The 17,947-nt window shown below is 41.1% G+C and overlaps 1 protein-coding gene across 1 annotated transcript in view; it reads right to left on the bottom strand.

Moving 5' to 3' along the window:
- Nucleotides 1–17,165, bottom strand: part of KYNU (kynureninase) — a 57,411-nt gene extending 40,246 nt beyond the window's left edge. The window contains exons 1-4 of the mRNA XM_058028131.1: nt 17,139–17,165; nt 12,577–12,766; nt 7,240–7,360; nt 759–841 (exon numbers count right to left, since the gene is read on the bottom strand). Of these exons, the coding sequence (XP_057884114.1) occupies nt 759–841; nt 7,240–7,360; nt 12,577–12,745 (373 nt within the window). The 5' untranslated portion in view covers nt 12,746–12,766; nt 17,139–17,165. The remainder of the gene's footprint in view (nt 1–758; nt 842–7,239; nt 7,361–12,576; nt 12,767–17,138) is intronic.
- Nucleotides 17,166–17,947: the final 782 nt, after the last annotated feature.

The raw sequence follows: 17,947 nt of genomic DNA, 5'->3' as shown, positions 1-17,947 counted from the left end.
CATGACAACAGCTGGAAGGGTTGGGGAGGAAAAGACCTTGCCAAGATAATTTCTCTTCCCCCTTTAGAGACAACTCTGAAGCAAATCCCAGTGAAAGATTATTTCAGCAACTACATGGAATAAGAAGGGATGGAGGAGATTTGCATTCCCACTCAGCTGATTGCTTTCATGGCACATTCCCCAGGAGGAGTCTCCAGGGCTCCTCAAACTCTGCAATAACCAGAGGCACTTCCTGCCCAAGTCCTGCAGCACTGCAGCTCCTCAAGGGGGACAGCAGGGTCATGGGAACTCATCAATAGCAGGTCCTGTCCCAACTGTCTGCTCCATTGCCATAAGCAGCTCTCAAAGATGAGTCTGGATTTAGTGGCAGGGAAAAGAGGAAAACCAGAAAATGTCTAGATAGAAGTAATTTATCAAAGGGGAAAGTTCATCATTTCACTTCTGGAAGAGTAACTGAGACTCTGCAATACCAAGTGCCCTTTAAAAGGGCTTCACGTGTTAGTCTAAGTGGTTTATGATGCTTCAAAAAAACCTTTGCTGCAATTAGCTTCCTGATATGCACATCACACACATTCATCCCCGAAAACACTCACAGCCTTAAAATTAAATGTTAGCCCATGCACAAGAAAACCTGCTTTCAAACATAAGAATAAAAAGAACTAAATTCTGTCTACAAAATTTCAAGTTTTTGAGCCTTAAAAGAAACTAGATTTGTTTTTATTCCTGGAGAAAGGTTTTGCCCTGCATGTCACACCTACCAACCAGCTCAGCCATCATGTCCAGGAGGCACTCGTCTGCCAAAGCCCACGGGCGCTTGCCATTGAAATGGCCATGGACACCTCTGAAAAGGAATGGAAAAATGATGAAAATATGTGGTATTCTATTTGGATCAGTCCTAAGAATCAGATCTGATTTGGACACTCCGCATTTGGAGGATGAGAGTTGCCTAAACTGAGCACAACACTTTTCTCATACCCTTAAACCTCAGAGCAAAGGCAATTTATTGGCTTATGACAGGATTTCAGTTGCTTGAAAATTATTTATTTTGGCCCACAAAATTCCTCTAGAAATTCATCAGTAAAGATGATGTTTTTTTCACAAGCCCCCTGGCTACATGGGCTCTGGAAAACTCTGGGGACAGGAAAGCTGGAACAGGGAATCCCAGTATGGGATGGCACCTGCTAAGCCAGGCAGAGCTCATCCCACAGACTTCCCCAACCTGCATTTCTGGCTGGGTATTAGATGGTGCAGAGGATGATAGATTCCTGTCTGGGAGCAAGGCAGTATTTGAGTCTTTCTGTCAGAAACAATTTCCATCCTACTGCATCTCCTGTCTGAGCTCACTCTTCTGCACAAACCAGAGGGTTCTTCATGCAGGGGCAGGTGCTTCCCTGCATCAACAGAGCTGCTTGCTAATTCTTGTTGCTTCTCTTCTCCCTGAAAAACTGTTCTAGGTCTCAGTGGTTTTGGGTTGACAAAAGATCTTTTAAAACTTTGTGTTTCAAACTGCTCCTGTCTGCAGGGGATCATATGGTCACCTTAAGCTCAAGCGTTCTGCTACTCTGAAGTGACAGATGTATAAATTCAGTTCTGGATTAAGTACTCTGAACTAAATTTTCCTTCAATTGTGACAGAGAAGAAAACTTCTAAGTTTTCTTATATATCTGCCATGCATATATAAATAAAAAGTTGCCTATTTTCTTAAACATGCAGGGTGTAGAGTACAGATTTAAATGCAAATGGAGGCAGATTGAGAAAAGTAATAATGGTGCTAATCCAGGGAAGCATTGCTCTGGGCTCCCATCTCACACTGGATGATTTTCATATTTCTGAGCACCACGGGGTACTTGTGGAGTTGGAAACACCAGGCTGCATGAGGCTGAGTATAAAGCTGTTTCGAAATAAGGACAAAGCCAGTAGGAAGCTGGGTAGAGAGCAGAAGAAGCCCTAAAAGCTTTGATGTAAGAAAAAAGGAAAAAAAAAAAAAGGTAGGGAACCTTTTAAAGAAGAACTGTCCCACAACGTTCACTCACAATCACAGGAGGACAGCTGGCAGATAAAGACATGAGAAAGGAGGAGGCATGAGACACTACCCCATCCTCAAGGCTATTTAAATGATTGGTTTTCCATATCCAACTCATAGTTTTCCTTCTCAGGTAGAATTTCAGTCTCTTGCAAAAATTACCTGAGCATTTTACAGTCAGACCCTTTTTGATTGACTTGGGTCTAACTCACGCCTCATAGGGATATTTCCAAAAAATTACAATCCTAAAAAATAGGAGAGCTAACACTTTTAAAAAACTCAGTTGTATTAACCATTTTGAGCCTCTCATCCTTACAAAATCCCATTTAATTTTGGGCTAGATTAGGTCGACAGTGGAAGGAGTGAATATCTCTTACAGATAAAATACCACCCCCATGCTCAACAAGTCCAATCCCACATAGACAAGGAGGACCCTGCTTCTCAGTTTGGATGAGGTCCTGGTAAAGCAGCTGACTCTTTCCTCCATTTTACAATTGCTCTCTGATGAGTCCTCCACGGCAGAGAGCAGGCAGTGTGAAATAACCCTCATTTAAAAGAGCATTTCTTAAATGAGGAATAAAGGCAGTAGGTAGGAGAATATGCTGTGAGGGGCAGGAGTAGTGCTAAAATTTCCTCCCTTCTATCAGCCCACAATGCAGCTGCATTCCCTGAAGACAGGGGGTATATGTTTCACAAACAGCAAGACATTTATTGGTAATTTCCTGTCTTATTCTTAACTGTAATAGAGTGATCAAGGGACTTTAGGATTATAAAGACTGTTAAAATAAAACCCCCAAAGATTTTCAGTAGCTCCCAGCCTGAGGGATTCTGTATTTCTGAAAGAGGATAGCAAATATAATAAGATGGGAAAAATAAGTCCTAACTACCTATGGGATTCTCTTTCATTAGCTTTCCCTGATTTTATAGCCATTAGTGTCATCCTAATGGGAATTTACTAATGAAAGTTCTCTCTATCAGCACACAGGACTATCAAAATTTCAGAATAAATTTCCAAGTTATCAGGAAAACAGTTGTGTGATTTTGGTCATGAGAATGTTTTATTTTGAGAAGAAAACATGGACATTTAACCATATTGAAAGAAGGGAGAGGCAGCATTTATTATTATTCTTATTATTATTATTATGGCACAGCTTACAGCTTGCCTCCCTCTTGATGGCCAATATAAATGCCAAGAGACAAAAATTATTGCCTCTAAAATGGTAGTTAAAAGCATATTCTTGGACCCTTTTTTTTTATTTTAATCACATGAAACTCTGTAGACTTTGCTGATGGCACAATACATCCTATTACATTTAGGTTGTAAAATTCTATGCTGTGCCTCAGAGAATTTATATCTCTGTATATTATGCCACCCCTCTCTCAGCTCTGGTAGGCACTGGGGGTAATAATCTTTAAGGACACAAGTGCAGTGCTCCTGGCATTCCCCTCATACATGGAGAGCCTTTTCCTCCCACTGCACCCCAGGTAGCAAAAGAGATTTAAATTGAGGTATCCAAATTAATGAATACAAAACTTCACCCATCAAATCACAGAGCATCAGATAAACAGATATTTCTTCAACTTCTATGAGAGTTTCTCATTGTGCAAATTAATTTTTAGTCGGTTACCATTTTATTTTCAGTTTGGCAGGAAATCACAACTCCACGTTTTATTCGCTGAGGTCTGGTTGATTTAAAGCTTGCTAGGGGAGCTAGAAACACATTTTTTGAGATGATCCCAGGGTTTCAAAGGCGGTGAGAAAAGGAATTTAAATTAATTGCCATCTTCAGGAATCTTCTGCGCTCATCCAAATCTTAGTCAAGTGCAAATTTCCTTCTTGCTTCTTTGCCAAAAATGATGCAAGGTATTTAATGAGCCAGTACAGACTCTTAAGTTGGACCAAGGTTTCAAGCAAAGAAACAGCCAAAAAAAGGGAAGACATATCAAAAGAAAAAGAACTGTGTGGACCAGCAGATCAAAGACAAAACTAAAAATTCCAGGGCATTAAAAGAGGAATTTGCAGCTCTACCACACAGAGAAGAAAGGTGAAAGGCAGAGTCCTGAGAATGGCAGGAGAGGTGGGGATGTCCAACAGGGTTTGGCCAAGCTGCACTCCTGTTTGCAGCCTTCTCATGTCTTGCAGGATTAGTTCAGCACACAGATCCAAAGATACTTTCTGACTTGTTGAAAATAGTCTTTGCCTACTGCAAGTGTTATATTATAAAGCCTTCCTCAAACTGGGAGGTTGTCAATATCCTATGTCCATATCAGCCTCTTGCCACACCACTTCAACGCTTAGAAACATATATATGTTTTATTTCTAGCCTCAATTTATTAATTCCTTGTTCATATTTACTATGCCAACATGCTTTTCATAGAAGTGGTTCCTTCCCTCCCCTACACTGATACATCCACAGAGAACAATCATTTTCCCTTTCAGTCTTAATTTTGCTCAACAGCTCCAGTCCTCAAGACTTGTGTGCAGCAGGTTCCCCACTCCCCAGTCACCCTGCCAGCCCTTCACAGGAGCACAACTGGCTACAGCAGGCTCCCTTCTGCTTTAATTGTTCCACTTTAATGAGTTATGCAGACGGGAGACATTGCCTGCTGCAGTGAGTATGCTCACACACAGTAATGATTCTATAAAATATTTTAATTACTTAACCGGTTCTGGCAGGGCAGAGGGGGAAACAAGGCACTGCAAAGCATCTCTTGGCCTTCCTCCAACCAAAAAAGTCCCCTGAAGTTTGGGCTTTTAAAACATTGGGTTATTGGCTACTCTAGGCTAAACATGAGGGAACAACTCTTCATCCCTTTTCACCCCTTATTCAATAAATCTTGGATTTAGCTGAACCCACCAGTCAGAGCAGAGGTGAGGGAAAGGGACTAGGCACTGAGAGGAAGCACAACAAGAGAGAGGCATTTCCATGCTTTTCTCTCCCAGCTGTTTGCCTGATGAGCTACCATCACTACTTGGAGATGAAGCTACAGCTCCCCTGCCCTTGACCAGCACTGGGTAATCTTCCTTTTCACTCTTGCCCTTAACTACGAGCAGTGAAAGCCATTTAAATAGACTCACAGCTCTTTGAGAGGGGTCCCAAGACACAACAAACACAAAATGCAATAAACCAATTTATAAGAAAGCCAGAATCTATACCATTGCTGACTTGATGGATGTTCCTCATTTGCATGCCATTTCCTAGATTCTTGCTGCTTATTTATCTAAGCCAGAGCCACTACATCCCACAGTGCTGACACAACAGCCATTGAACAGCCTTCAGCTGGGAGCAGCTACCACCTTAGAAAGGGTTTTGCTAAGCTGCCCTTGGTGACTGGAATAAAAGCACTCATTTCTGTACCTTCAGCCACCTATTCCTTTGCATTCCATTCACCACCTTCTCTAAGCATACACTGCTCCCCTCAAAATCAGTTTGCTCCTACCCTGGCTGTCTCAGTTGCTTTAGGTTCAGGATTTTATTCTGTTTCTTTGTTGATCTTAATTTGAGGGGTTTTTCCTAGTTGGTACTTTGGGGTTTTTTTGGTTTTGATTTGTTTTGAAACTTTCTCATTTATTCTGGGTGAGGTTTTTGAGGCCAAGCCGTGTTTTTGGCAAACAACCTTTCTGGTTGTGCTCCCTCTCTTGAAGTGGCTTGAAATCAATGTTCAGCCATTTTTCCCTCCTAGACACAGATCCTGAAGGCACTTTTGATCTGAAGGAACACTCTGCCTACCTTTTTTCTTCCAGGTTTTTACAGTCACTGAGGAAAAACTCATCTTTCACTGCAGCAAAGACAAACACAAGAATAGAAGTGAGGCAGTGAAAAGATACAGTGGAGGAGCTGAAATACGTTTGCAGTCCCAGTGCATCACTCTAAGAATGTTATCTGACTTCTGCTTTTTGAAGGAGCTCAGCTGTTTCCCTGACAAAGTGGGATAACAGCACAGAAATGGACAGGGTTGCAATTTTTTCAAATGACTGGAGAAACTGCATTGCTGTGCTGCCTGAATAACCAGAAGGAACGAGCTCTTCCCAAAGTCCCACTCATTCTCAGCCTCCTCACCTATAAGAATACAGGTGAAAAATAGGAATCAATAAACCATATAGATGAGCTCCCAGCATTCATGCATTTACAAGTGGAAGAGCAGCTACAGATTTCTCACATTTGCATTGAGAAGCCTCCATCTCGACCGCTCCTGCTGAAACAAGGCTGCCCACTTAGCAGAATTCATTTTTCCTCTTCTGCCTCTCCATATTTCCTCTGCTCTCTCACCATGAAATCACATCTGTTCCACTCATATCCCGCACCCTATAAAAGAGTTCATCTCTCACCCAGCTCACTCACTCATCTGGATGTTATTTTCCTTTCCCACCTTCAGTTCCCTGTTTTTTACTCATCATTTTCCTTACTCATCCCTGCTCCAGCTGCTCAGGCAGGTGCAGGAGATCTCAAAGCACAGACTCTTAATGGAACAGAACATAATATTAAAAAAACCTAAATAAAGAGTAAAAAAAGCTTTTTCTTTCCCTCATGTATATTAAAAGGTTCCCCATTTGTTATGATGACGGTGTCCCTTTCCTGCAATGTGTCCTTCTTTTATCCTGTCTCTTTTACATCAGGTTGATTTAGCAAAGCTTGTTGTAATTCACACTCAGCTCCTTACTGAGAAGACAGGAATGTTTCTTTCTAAATAAAATTAACTTGTCAGGCAGAGACCTGGTTTAAGAGGAGCCAAAAACCTGCCAGCATGGCAGCAGCATCACCTGCATTCGGTGCTGTTTCAAGGGGAACTGCTCATTGCAAGGCCTGCAGGGTGAATCACGCAGCTAAAAACATTAATTAGAAAATCACAGGGCCTGGAACCCCACCACATTCACCAACAGCAGCAACCAAATAGGTTTGTGTGCTTTGTAGGGACACCTTATAAACACTTCAGGGTGGGGAGGGTTAAACTGCACAGGTCCTCCAGGTGAGCTGAGCAGAGCCACACACACAGCACAGCTATCACACCTGAAAGGGTCTATTTGCCTGTTTTACTGCTCCTGCCTTTAAAAGAGATATAAACAGCACTAGGGAAACACTGAACATGTTTTACTCCTGGCCTGCAGCACTTTTAATGCACTCTGCTGCAGCTCAAGCAGTTCCAATGAGGATTCCAAAATAAAGAGCTCCTCTGAAGCACAGGTCAGCATCTGGCACACCCCACAGGGTACTCACGTCCGAGCCCACTTGTCCAGTTCTTCATCCAAGTAAGTTCTAACTTTTCTTGGCTGGAGCCCAAGAGAATTCCCAATAAAGTACACACAGCTCTCCTCTCCATTCACCAGGGTCAGGTCAGCTGTGGAGGGAAACCAGAGAAACAAAAATGCACGTGGGACTGAGCACTGGAGGGTCACCACAGTATGTGTGGTGTGACCGTGATCACAGGGATCTCAGGCTGAGGGAAGAGATGTGGATGTGACTCCATGTTTCAGAATGCTTGATTTATTATTTTATGATATATATTACAGTAAAACTATACTAAAAGAATAGAAGAAAGGATTTCATCAGAAGGCTGGCTAAGAATAGAATAGAAAAAGAAGGAATGATAACAAAGGCTTGCGGCTCAGACTCTCTATCTGAGCCAGCTGACTGTGATTGGCCATTAATTAGAAACAACCACATGAGCCCAATCCCAGATGCACCTGTTGCATTCCACAGCAGCAGATAATCATTGTTTACATTTTGTTCCTGAGGCCTCTCAGCTCCTCAGGATGAAAAATCCTAAGGAAAGCATTTTTCATAAAAGATGTCTGTGACGACCGCTCTGAGTGATGAAGCTACTGGAATCATCCATTTCACAGAAGTTAGGACTAGGTAAATCTGTGTTTTTCATGTAAGTTGTCCCTGCACAATTAAATCTCTATTCAGAAAACATGTAATTGTTGAGGAGAATATTTTAAAGCAGTCTTAAAAGTTTTTGTCTTGTCAGCAAATACTGTGGGCTGCACTTCATGTCATCATCTGAGGAGAAGGAGGAAATCTATGTTGACAAACCCTTTCAATGATTAGGAGAAAAGCAAGGCAGTAGAAATTTATAAATAATAGCTCTAGTGAGGTTCTGAACAATCTAATTACCCTGTGTCATCATCTATCAATCCTAACACAGCCTTCTTCTGTTATTTCTCATGTTAGAGATTCTTGAAGGGACAAGTGATGGTGACCTTCTAGAAGTGGTAATTTGCATTTGTCTATACCTATACTTACAATACCCCTGAAAGCTAATATCACATATAATTTTGATAAATATAATTGATATCCCTCCAAATAAGGATCAAATGAATGAGCATGTTAAGATACATGATAAAAATGAACTATAGGATTGCAATGCAATTTGTGAAAATTTTGTAAGGCCTGTAGATAAACAGCCTGGAAAAGGTTTCTTACTAACAATTGCAATAGCAATTACCAATTTCGTTGAACTTCCCCAGAAACACATTTTTCAGGAGTATAGACAACCTGGGTAATTTCTTAATTAAAGTTTTAGAGGCTTTTAAAAAGCATAAGTCAGAGAGCAATCTCAGCCTAATCTGTTTTGCAGATACTCTGTTTTTCATCTCCATTGTAATATGAATGAAAACAGAGAGGCATCAATATCATCCATGCCCCCAAATTGATTCTATTAAAAGTTCTTTTCCTACCAAGAAACACAATAACACTGTCCCCCTGGGCTCGGAGAGAAGGATCCTTGCTCAAGAATCTGGAGCTCCATCTCACCAATACTCTCCAAGCACTAAAACAGGTGAGGAATTACCAGCAAGGCAGATTTTCTTGCACCACAGTCCTTTCTAAATAAAAACACCTCTGTTCACCTTGGAGAGGCAGGACCTTGCCTTTTTGATGAAGTTATTTTAACATCTTCATTCCTGTTCCTTCGATTTTCTTTTTTTGTTGTGTTATCAGCTCTAAACCTGGGTGAACTTTTTTTTTCCTTTTGACAAAAAGCTCTTTACTTCCCCCTCTCTGGCATCACTAAAATATTCATTTTAGACCATTGCTGCTCATTTTTTTCACCATCTTTTTAATTTCTCCTTATCCGCACCTCCTCATGCTCCAACAACTCTACATTCACTGTGATATTCTTTTTTCCTAGCACTTGTCTTTCCCCAAATTACATTTATTTTTCACGGTATAGGCCCTTTTAATTTCTGTGGTTGATTTGAAATACATATTGAAATATTCTAACAGGAAATAAACACAACTGAGGAAATAAAAGCAAAGAAAAAAAGAAATATTGAAATGCGTTCTTAGAGTAGCCTGGATCAAAAAATACATTGGCATTAAGATTAATTAAATATATTATATATTCACACACCTACTCAGATTCCTGCAAACTGGTCAAATCTAATCATATACATTACTTTGCATACTAATTATACCCATTCATCTACATTAAAGATGCACTTCTATACCTTTTAAACCTAAAAGGAAAAGCAAATTTATTGTCAGAAATATTCAGTCCAAACAAAAGGGAAAAATGTAATGGGTTCATTAATGAGAAAGGAAGGACCAAACCTGCTTATACCTGTCTGAGCTCTGTCCTAAGCTGAAAGATAAAAGATCTCTTCTTTCACATCTGCCTGTACCCCCCCACCAGCCCTCCAAAAAGCCAGATTTTTGTGGTTAACCACTACTTTTAACCATTTCTTCTGGAAATACAGCTCAGCACTTTCACTCTGGGGCATCTTTTTATTCCCAAGAAACCCAAATGATGCCTTACTCCTTTAGCAGGTGACCAAGCAGGAGCCATAGCCTAAATCAGATGGGTGATTTTGTGCCCAGCCCATTTCTACCTCCTCCCTGGGGTAAAAGAAGAGAGGTTAAAGAGACTTTGTTGTCAGCTTGGAGAAAAGCAACAGGATCCAAACATTTCCCTAAATCTTCTTGTATCATCTTTTCCTCATTTGCTCACCTGAGCTTTGCCTCTCATGCTTGCACATAAAACCCCCCAGATTTGCAGGGAGTTAGGCTGCTACTAGTTTCCTCTTGATGGATCCAGCAAATAAACAGCCCTGACAGTTTATAACTTGATAACTAAATTAAACTATTCTAATGACTTCCTAAATATTTTCCTGTACGTCATCTCACTGTTGTCTCCTATGGATGTTCTCATCTGCTTCTTGTAAGGTTTCATTTTAAAGCCTCATTGTAATGCTTTATGTAAATATATAAAGAGTATTTGATGGCTAATATCTGGAATGACATTTATCTTCAGGAATGTGTTATCTGGCATCCGCTCCTGGGCACAGATAAATGTCATGGCAGATCTGTCTCTCTGCTATAGTCACACAATGTAAATATATATATATATTTACACCCCTGCTGCTCTTCAGCAGGGAAGCTGTTCCCGATGACAGCTGAAGCACAGAAAAGAAGGATAGGAAGAAAAGGGGAGGGAAAAAACCCTCAATTTAGGAACACCAGAATGATGGGATCTCTGTGCTTTTCAGCTGGTACTACTACTTTGTACATTGTTTATCTTCGCTAAAACAAATCTATCCACAGTCTGGGTACTAAATATTATTGTAACTGCAGGATGAAAACCCCACAGCAGCAGTCTTTGGGTGTAAATACTGTGGTAATTGAAAATCAAATAATAGCGGACATTGAAGGGAAGAAACCCAAACTGTCACATGAGTATCAAAACCTCTACCTACTTCTCAGCAGAGTCTTTATTCTGAAGCTGCTACAACACTACACTGAAAAGTGACCTTTGATGTCCTGGAGAGATATTTGACATTCTGCAAAGATCCAGCTGCTCCTGCTTGGGCTGGATTCCAGCAGCACCACTGCCATGGGAACTGTGTTCCAGCATCTCTCCAGCTTTAGTGGCACATCTTGCAGCACCATGGTGGCAGCTGAAGGAGCTTTGAGTCATAGTCAAATATTCAAGCAAATAGAGGGGTTTTAGAAAACTCTCTTAAGTGACCAGGGTAAAAAAAAATGAAAAAGAAAAATTACAGGGGCATGGAGGAAGCACATAGTTTAAATATCTGCAAAGTGTTCAGTCCTGCTCTGAATAATAGAAACAGCACAACTCAAGTATTTAAATGTAAGGAGAGATAAGCCAATACCACCAGAACACAGAGAACTGAGATTTATCATTCCTGTGTCCCAAGGGCAGGAGCAGACTGCATTCCCAACACTCATCATTGCTCAGCAGGAAGGTACTGAGGACAGACTTTTTTAAAAGATGTCCAGCAATTCAGACTGTTGACACCATTTTCTATCATAGTCCCTTACTGGACACACTTTGGTGAATGCACCTGTAATTTCTCATTTACCATCAGTAATGTCCTTTCAGAAAAAGAAAATCTGCAGAAAATTCTGTCTGCATTCATTGGAAAATGAAAAAAAAATGCAAGGAAGTTCTATCATATTTTTCCTTTGATTTTCAATAGGTACATTTAGCCAAGGCAGGAAAGGAGGAGAGTGACTGTGCCTGTGTGTGTTCACCATCTAAGGAAATAATCTGCCATTTCCCCAGTGTGCAGCAACCAGGGCCTGCAGAGCCAGCACAGCTTTTGCTCTCCAGGTAACTGAGACAAAAACAAACCCAGACAGAGCTTGGGAAGGAGGAGGAGAGACCAGGACCCTGCTGCCTCTGTAGGTGGCTGCTCCCACCAGGTTTCCCTGCACGAATTTGTCTAGACATGGTGGCTATTGCAGGTACCCAAAAAAAGTTGGAGCTGGGTTTTAGTTTTGATGGTCTGGGAGTATTGACCCCAAGCAAATGCTTCCCTCTAAGCCTGCCACCCCCTTTTCCACCCCTCCTGCCTCCACACCAAGCTCTCCCCATGCCCAGACATGCCACAGGCTCCTCAAAGCAACCTGTGGAGCAGGAAAGAAGGAGAAAAGTGTCCAGAACAATTTCACATAGCTTCACTGAAGTCAGGTGCTGTCTATTTTTAGGCAATTCATGAGGAAAGTGGAAAATATCTTCAAATAAAAGGCTTCATTATGAATTATTTGCTCAGATCAATTATTTGTTCTGAGGCACAGTCTTCCATTTGGCCTCAGTGAGAAAATAGCTCCACCACCAGCAATAAGACATAAATGTTCACATAATATATATACTGCCTCTTTCATTAACTAAAATAATTGTAACCAGACAGATAATTCCAAGCTGAATCACACCAAGGAAGCAACTGCTCTGAACTACCCAAGCGAGGCTGCTGTTTCCAGCCATTAGACAGAAAAGCTCCTGCCTATAATTTTCAATCAGTCACTACATTGTTCAAAGCTGCTGACTGACAGCATAAGCACCACATAAGTACTGTATCCTCACATTTGATTCAGGATGGAAACGAGAACATAGAGCTTTTGGTGCTAGAATAAGCTGGATGGATTGATTTAGCAACAGCGGGGACATTCTGTGCTCAGATATGACTACAATTGCTCAATTATCTCATAAGTGACGATGATTTCCAAAGACTCGTGACAAACACAGGCTGAAGATGTGAAGCCCAGCCCCTTCCCCCTCCCTCTCCCCTCAACAGCAATTATAACTCTCACTTGGAGGCAGATCCTTGACTTTGGGGACGTAGAAACATTCCCGAAGATGCTTTAACTCATCTTTTTCATCTAAGTGGAGAGCAAGCTTTTTGTCAGTGGGTCTGCATCCGAGCTGCAAGGCAGTTTGTTCCAAAATGCTTGCTGGGAGCACAGGAGAAGATGGATCCATTTTCAGGTCATTCAATTCCACCTGAAAATCAGAAATGGCAGTTTAGCTTCTGCAGTTTGCATAGTCACGAGTGGCTGATAAGCAGCCACTAAAGCTGCACCATTCAAGACCCAGACTTACTTGATTTAAAGCTTTTAAAAAGTGAAGTGTCTGAATAGAATAGTAAACCTGATCAAATATTTCCAAGGCAACATATTGCTGTAACCCCCAAAGGCTTTTTTCTTTCACTTCTCTAGATACAAAGCTCTTCCCTTTTTAAACTTTATCAGCCTCTTCTAAGTGTTCCCACCAGACTGACAGCAGCTCCAAATGCTGGAGTGTCACTCACAGTCTGGAGACGTCAAAGCCAGAGGCAGCATTATTGTTTCTGCAGCCTGAGCTCCTAAGAATAGCAGGTGCACAGATACATTGAAGTTGTTTCCACATTTTCCCCTTTCAGTATTTTTTGCCTCAAAAATTGGAGGAGGTGTTTGTACTTGGCCATGCTCATGTGCAAGGGCAGAGCAGGCAGGATGCAGGTGTCAGGCAAACACAGCTTTCAAAATCAGGGCCTTGAATGAATATTTCCTTTCAGCTACACCAAATATCCTGCTGGTTTAGATCTGTTTCCCCCAGGATAGGAGAGAAGCCCAAGTGAAATCAGAAATATGACAGACCACAAATTCTAAGAGAATGCCCAAAACTAACTGCAAAATTTACAAGCTCGTTGATCTTGATATGAAAACAGTCCTGCAAGTGTAATGCTCAGAGACACCACTGTGCTCCAGACAGCACCGGTGCACTTGGCTTTAGGATTGGCAGAGAAGGTTTGCCGCACGTTCTCCTCACTTTAGGGCAAGACTTCCCTGCTGTGTTTGTGGCAGCAGGCAGCCAAGAGGCTCAGTGAGGAGCTTGGTGGCTGCCCCAGTTTAGGGAAATGTGCAGTTACACCGCACAACATTCTCTGCCTTTTTAACATCCCCAAGACTCTGGGTGCAAAGGAACCCCCGAGGGGATAGGCTGAAATAGGATAGATTAGCACACAACAAGGAACACAGAGCCACTAGAGAATATCACTTTTTCTCTCTGTTTGAGAAAGAAAACTCTTTAAGCACATATCTTCCATAAGCTCTCATTTCTTAAAGCCAAAATATCCTACATGTAGCTATCAGAAACAAGCTGTGGATAGAACAACAGATGACTATTGAGAAGAGCTTTGTCAACACATATGGGAAGGACAACGGTTGGTATTTAAATATAAACTCCCCAAACAGCTCAGCCTCCTTAGTGCTAATTAACCCAAACCTGTTTATACTCTGGCCAAATGGCCAGCATGATGCTACTTACCTGCTTTAATCTGCTCTCATTTGGTTTTATTATTATTATTATTATTTTATTATTATATGACCGATATCTTACACAGTAACAATTTTTCTCCTCCCACCAGCATGCAGAGTTAAAATAAAATAAAAAAATAGCAGAAGAATTCTTTAAAACAACAGTTTGCATTTAGCTAATGTTCACCCTCCCCTGGGATTTATTGGAGACATCCTATTTTTGTGCTGTCTCCACACAGGTTGTTCACACCTCCTCATTGTCGACAAATTTATCATTCCCACTCATTCACCCTAAGCATCATTTAGCTGGGGAAAAGAAAAATAAAATGGCAAAAATGTTTGGGGGGAAAAAAAAAGATAGCATTTTGGTTTTCAGAGGGCTTTTCAAGGTTCCTAGGAGGCAGAGGGCTGCACCCAGACTGGGAATTGGGTGAGATGCTCAAGTGGCCCCAACTCCCAAAGAGCTGCCACCCACTGGAAGCCCTGAGGAAGGTGTGCAAGGCTCCCTGAGCCCCAGGGAGCTGCTCCTCAGCTCCTCCACAGCTGATCCAAGGCCCTGCTCCCTGCTGGATGTCAGTCACAGGTGTGCCTTTCTGCAGGTCAGCACCTTCTGCACCTGGTTTGGCACACACCAGGGAGGATGGCTTAGGGATCTCTATTTCCTCCAGAGGTTGTGAACCAACAAGAAAAGCAAGTTATGGTCACAGACACCATGGCCATCACTAATACAGTCACCTCATTATACACATAGAGTAACTCAAGTTTCACTTCTCCAAATTATAGGATTAATGAGAGCTTATTTCCACGCAATACTTAGATCAGCACTTGGAAAGCAGAACTAGGTTTTGTTTCCAAGGCTTGTTTATTTGATTTATAACCCCAGCATGGATGTCCCAATCCCATTATCAAAGCATGTCCAGCACATACATAATAAAGATAGAGCCCTTTGTTTTTAATAATGAGCACTTAATGCAAATTATGTAAAAAAACCCTTAGATGAGGGATTGAAACCCATGTCTCCCTGACTGTCTCCTTCTAGGTAAAATAATTGCAAGTGCAGTATTTTCTGTAAAATCTTCTTCCCACTCAAGTTAATGCCTGGATTTTCATTTTTCTTTTTCTTAAATTTTCCTCCCTGGTGACATACCTCCTGGAGGTAAGGAGCCTTTTCAGCTCTCTAAACAGATCAATCTTGAGTTAAGAATATTTGCTCAGTGATGCTCAGCCCCCATGGTCCCTAGGAAGTATTGCCATCACCTCTGTCTTCTTCTGAAAACAGCCTAAAGGGGGTTTGGGAGCCTCCAGTGTTCATCTCCTGGGACCACTGAGGTAATTGCCCTGAAATTTGTAATCAGGAGGTGGATGATAAGGGTGCTTGAAGGACTGTTTGGTATTATAACCCCATTTTTCTCATCCAGCCTGTGGATTCCCTGCTCTACACCACATGAACACAGCACAGCTTCCTATTATTTAGGAATACCTATGATTTATCTCATCAGTCTCCATTTCATTTTTTTTTTAGCAAGGACACCCAGTTATTGCAGTGGATTTGTGGCCATCATCTCCCAGGTCATCCACTGACCCACCTGGCAAGCAGACGGGTTTTGGTTCCATTTGAGGCCTGACCCAAACCTTACTGAAATCAATAAATGTCTCTATTACAGACAGCAATTCTTGGATCAGGCTCTTGGTTCCCTTTCATTGCAGCATCTGATCAATGATTTACATTTATTGTGACTCTTATTGATATTACATTTTTGACAACAAATATAATATTAAATACAGAGATCTAGAAGTTAAAAAAGATTAAGTGCTCAGGGGTATCTGATTTAATACAAACATTATGAAATAAGATAAAACGACTAAAATAAAATCAATCAAAATCCTGTTGGGGAATGAAATCCCAGAGATCCAATTCTGAGACCAGCATAAGAAAGTACTTTTGCCCTTTCAGTGGGAATTTGGCTTCAAAGAGGAATCCCAGAATTGCTTGGGTTTGGCTTTTCCCATTCCCCTTAACTCTGACTGGCATTACTGTATTTTTTTTTTTTTGTTTGTTTGTTTTCAGAATAGAGTCCTGTGCAACTCTTTTACAATAATTCAGGAGTCATTTGTTGTTTTCTACATATAGAGCAAACACATTTGTATAAGAACAGCACACTTTATCTCCTTATATCTGAAAACAATATTCAGTAACATCTCCAAACTAAAATTCAGGCCCATCAGAGGAAAAGGCATTTCCCTCTTTGATAAGCATAGGTCCTTACCAGAATTTTTTTTTTCATACAGCTTAGAGAAAAAAAGAATCTTTTAAGAGAAACAATTTGTCCCCACTACCTACTCCAAGAAAAGTCATTCAGGTGTTTTCATATAATCCCAGAATGGTTTGGGTTGGAAGAGATTTTAAAGGCCACTTTGTTCCAATACCTGCCATGGGCAGAGACACCTTCCACTAGACCAGGTTTTCTTCTCTCTTTCCTTGAAAATTTATTACAATTTTTAAATTAACAGATGATAAGTCAGTATTTTTTACTTTTTTCTTCATTCTTTGTTCTTTTGCTCTTCCACAGGACTTACTTGTACTACACTCTCATTCAATATAAAAACTCAACTATGACTGTAGGCATTTTTTCATAATCAGAAAGATCACATGCAACTTATATTAAAAAAAAAAGTCATTTTTCCATAATTTATCAACCCCTATCAAACATTGGCCTCTACTACTTATTTCCCATTTTAAAGCTATGAAAGACAATGGATGAGAATTTGTCAGGCACAAGTGACACGAATATCTGGATGATTATTTCATTTTTGTCCTTTATGCATAATTTATTGACTAAATAATAAAAAAAAAGTGAATATTAGCAAGTCATCTTATCAAACCTCCTCAGGAAGGTCCATTAGGCTTAATTATAAAATGATAATTTGTCCTGGTTTAGATTCGCTTGTATCTTTATGGATCTCCCTTCTGTCTTGATGTCTTTGTATAAAAAAGGAGAGAAAAAAAGAAAAAAGTGAAGTTCCCTTAACCCTCCCCTTAAAAACATTTTCTTTACATATTCCAAGATGTTACTCACAGTCTTCCTACCCAGCACAGTGCTGACAGGCACACAGTGAATCCCTACTTTACGCTGTATCCTGAAGGGAAAAGGGTTTATCATGGAAATGTCCTGCCCTCCGTGCCCTCCAATAGCTGCTCTCCAGATTGCTAAACACAGCTCAGCCCACAGACCTTTGATATGGTGGGGCTGCTGTCCCAAGGCACCCTCTGGGGAGGAAAACTGGGGGTGTGCACATGTGTGAGTGGGGAAGTTTGCTGTCAAAATACACCCACTGAAAGCACCAATAGCGCCGTAATTGAGGCTGGTTCAGAAAACAAACAGAAGAGGAACTCCAGAACTGTAAGGGCTGATTCTCTTCCCGTCCTTGCACCAAAGGAATTGCTTTGCTTGAGAAGGATTGTGCAGAAGGAAGTTTCTAAAACAGCACAGCCCAAAGCAGCATGCAGCCTAGATTACTTCAGGTTAAATACACTTCAGTGCATTTGTTTAAATTACGGAACCAGAGAGAAAGAAAAATCTAAATATTCATAACATCCCCAACAACAGACACGCAGCAGCAACTACCACTGTATAATTAAATAAGTTACACAGCGCAGTGTCACAGCTGCAGCAAGGGAATGTGACAGAGAGGAATTATAATAAACTCAGTTACTTTGAGTAATTTAGGCACTTTTTGACCTTCATGTCAAGAAGCGCTACGGTACTAAAAGCAATTTTACATAGAAAACTCATCTTTTCTGCTCTAGAGTGAAACCACGTTACCCTGTGGTCGGCAGCCCTTCCTGGGAGGGGTGATGAAACTCCTGAGCAAATACTCATTGCTG

The sequence above is a fragment of the Melospiza georgiana genome, chromosome 7 (assembly GCF_028018845.1).
Source record: "Melospiza georgiana isolate bMelGeo1 chromosome 7, bMelGeo1.pri, whole genome shotgun sequence".
NCBI classification, from domain to species: Eukaryota; Metazoa; Chordata; class Aves; order Passeriformes; family Passerellidae; genus Melospiza; species Melospiza georgiana.
This window is presented reverse-complemented; position numbering and strand designations above follow the sequence as displayed.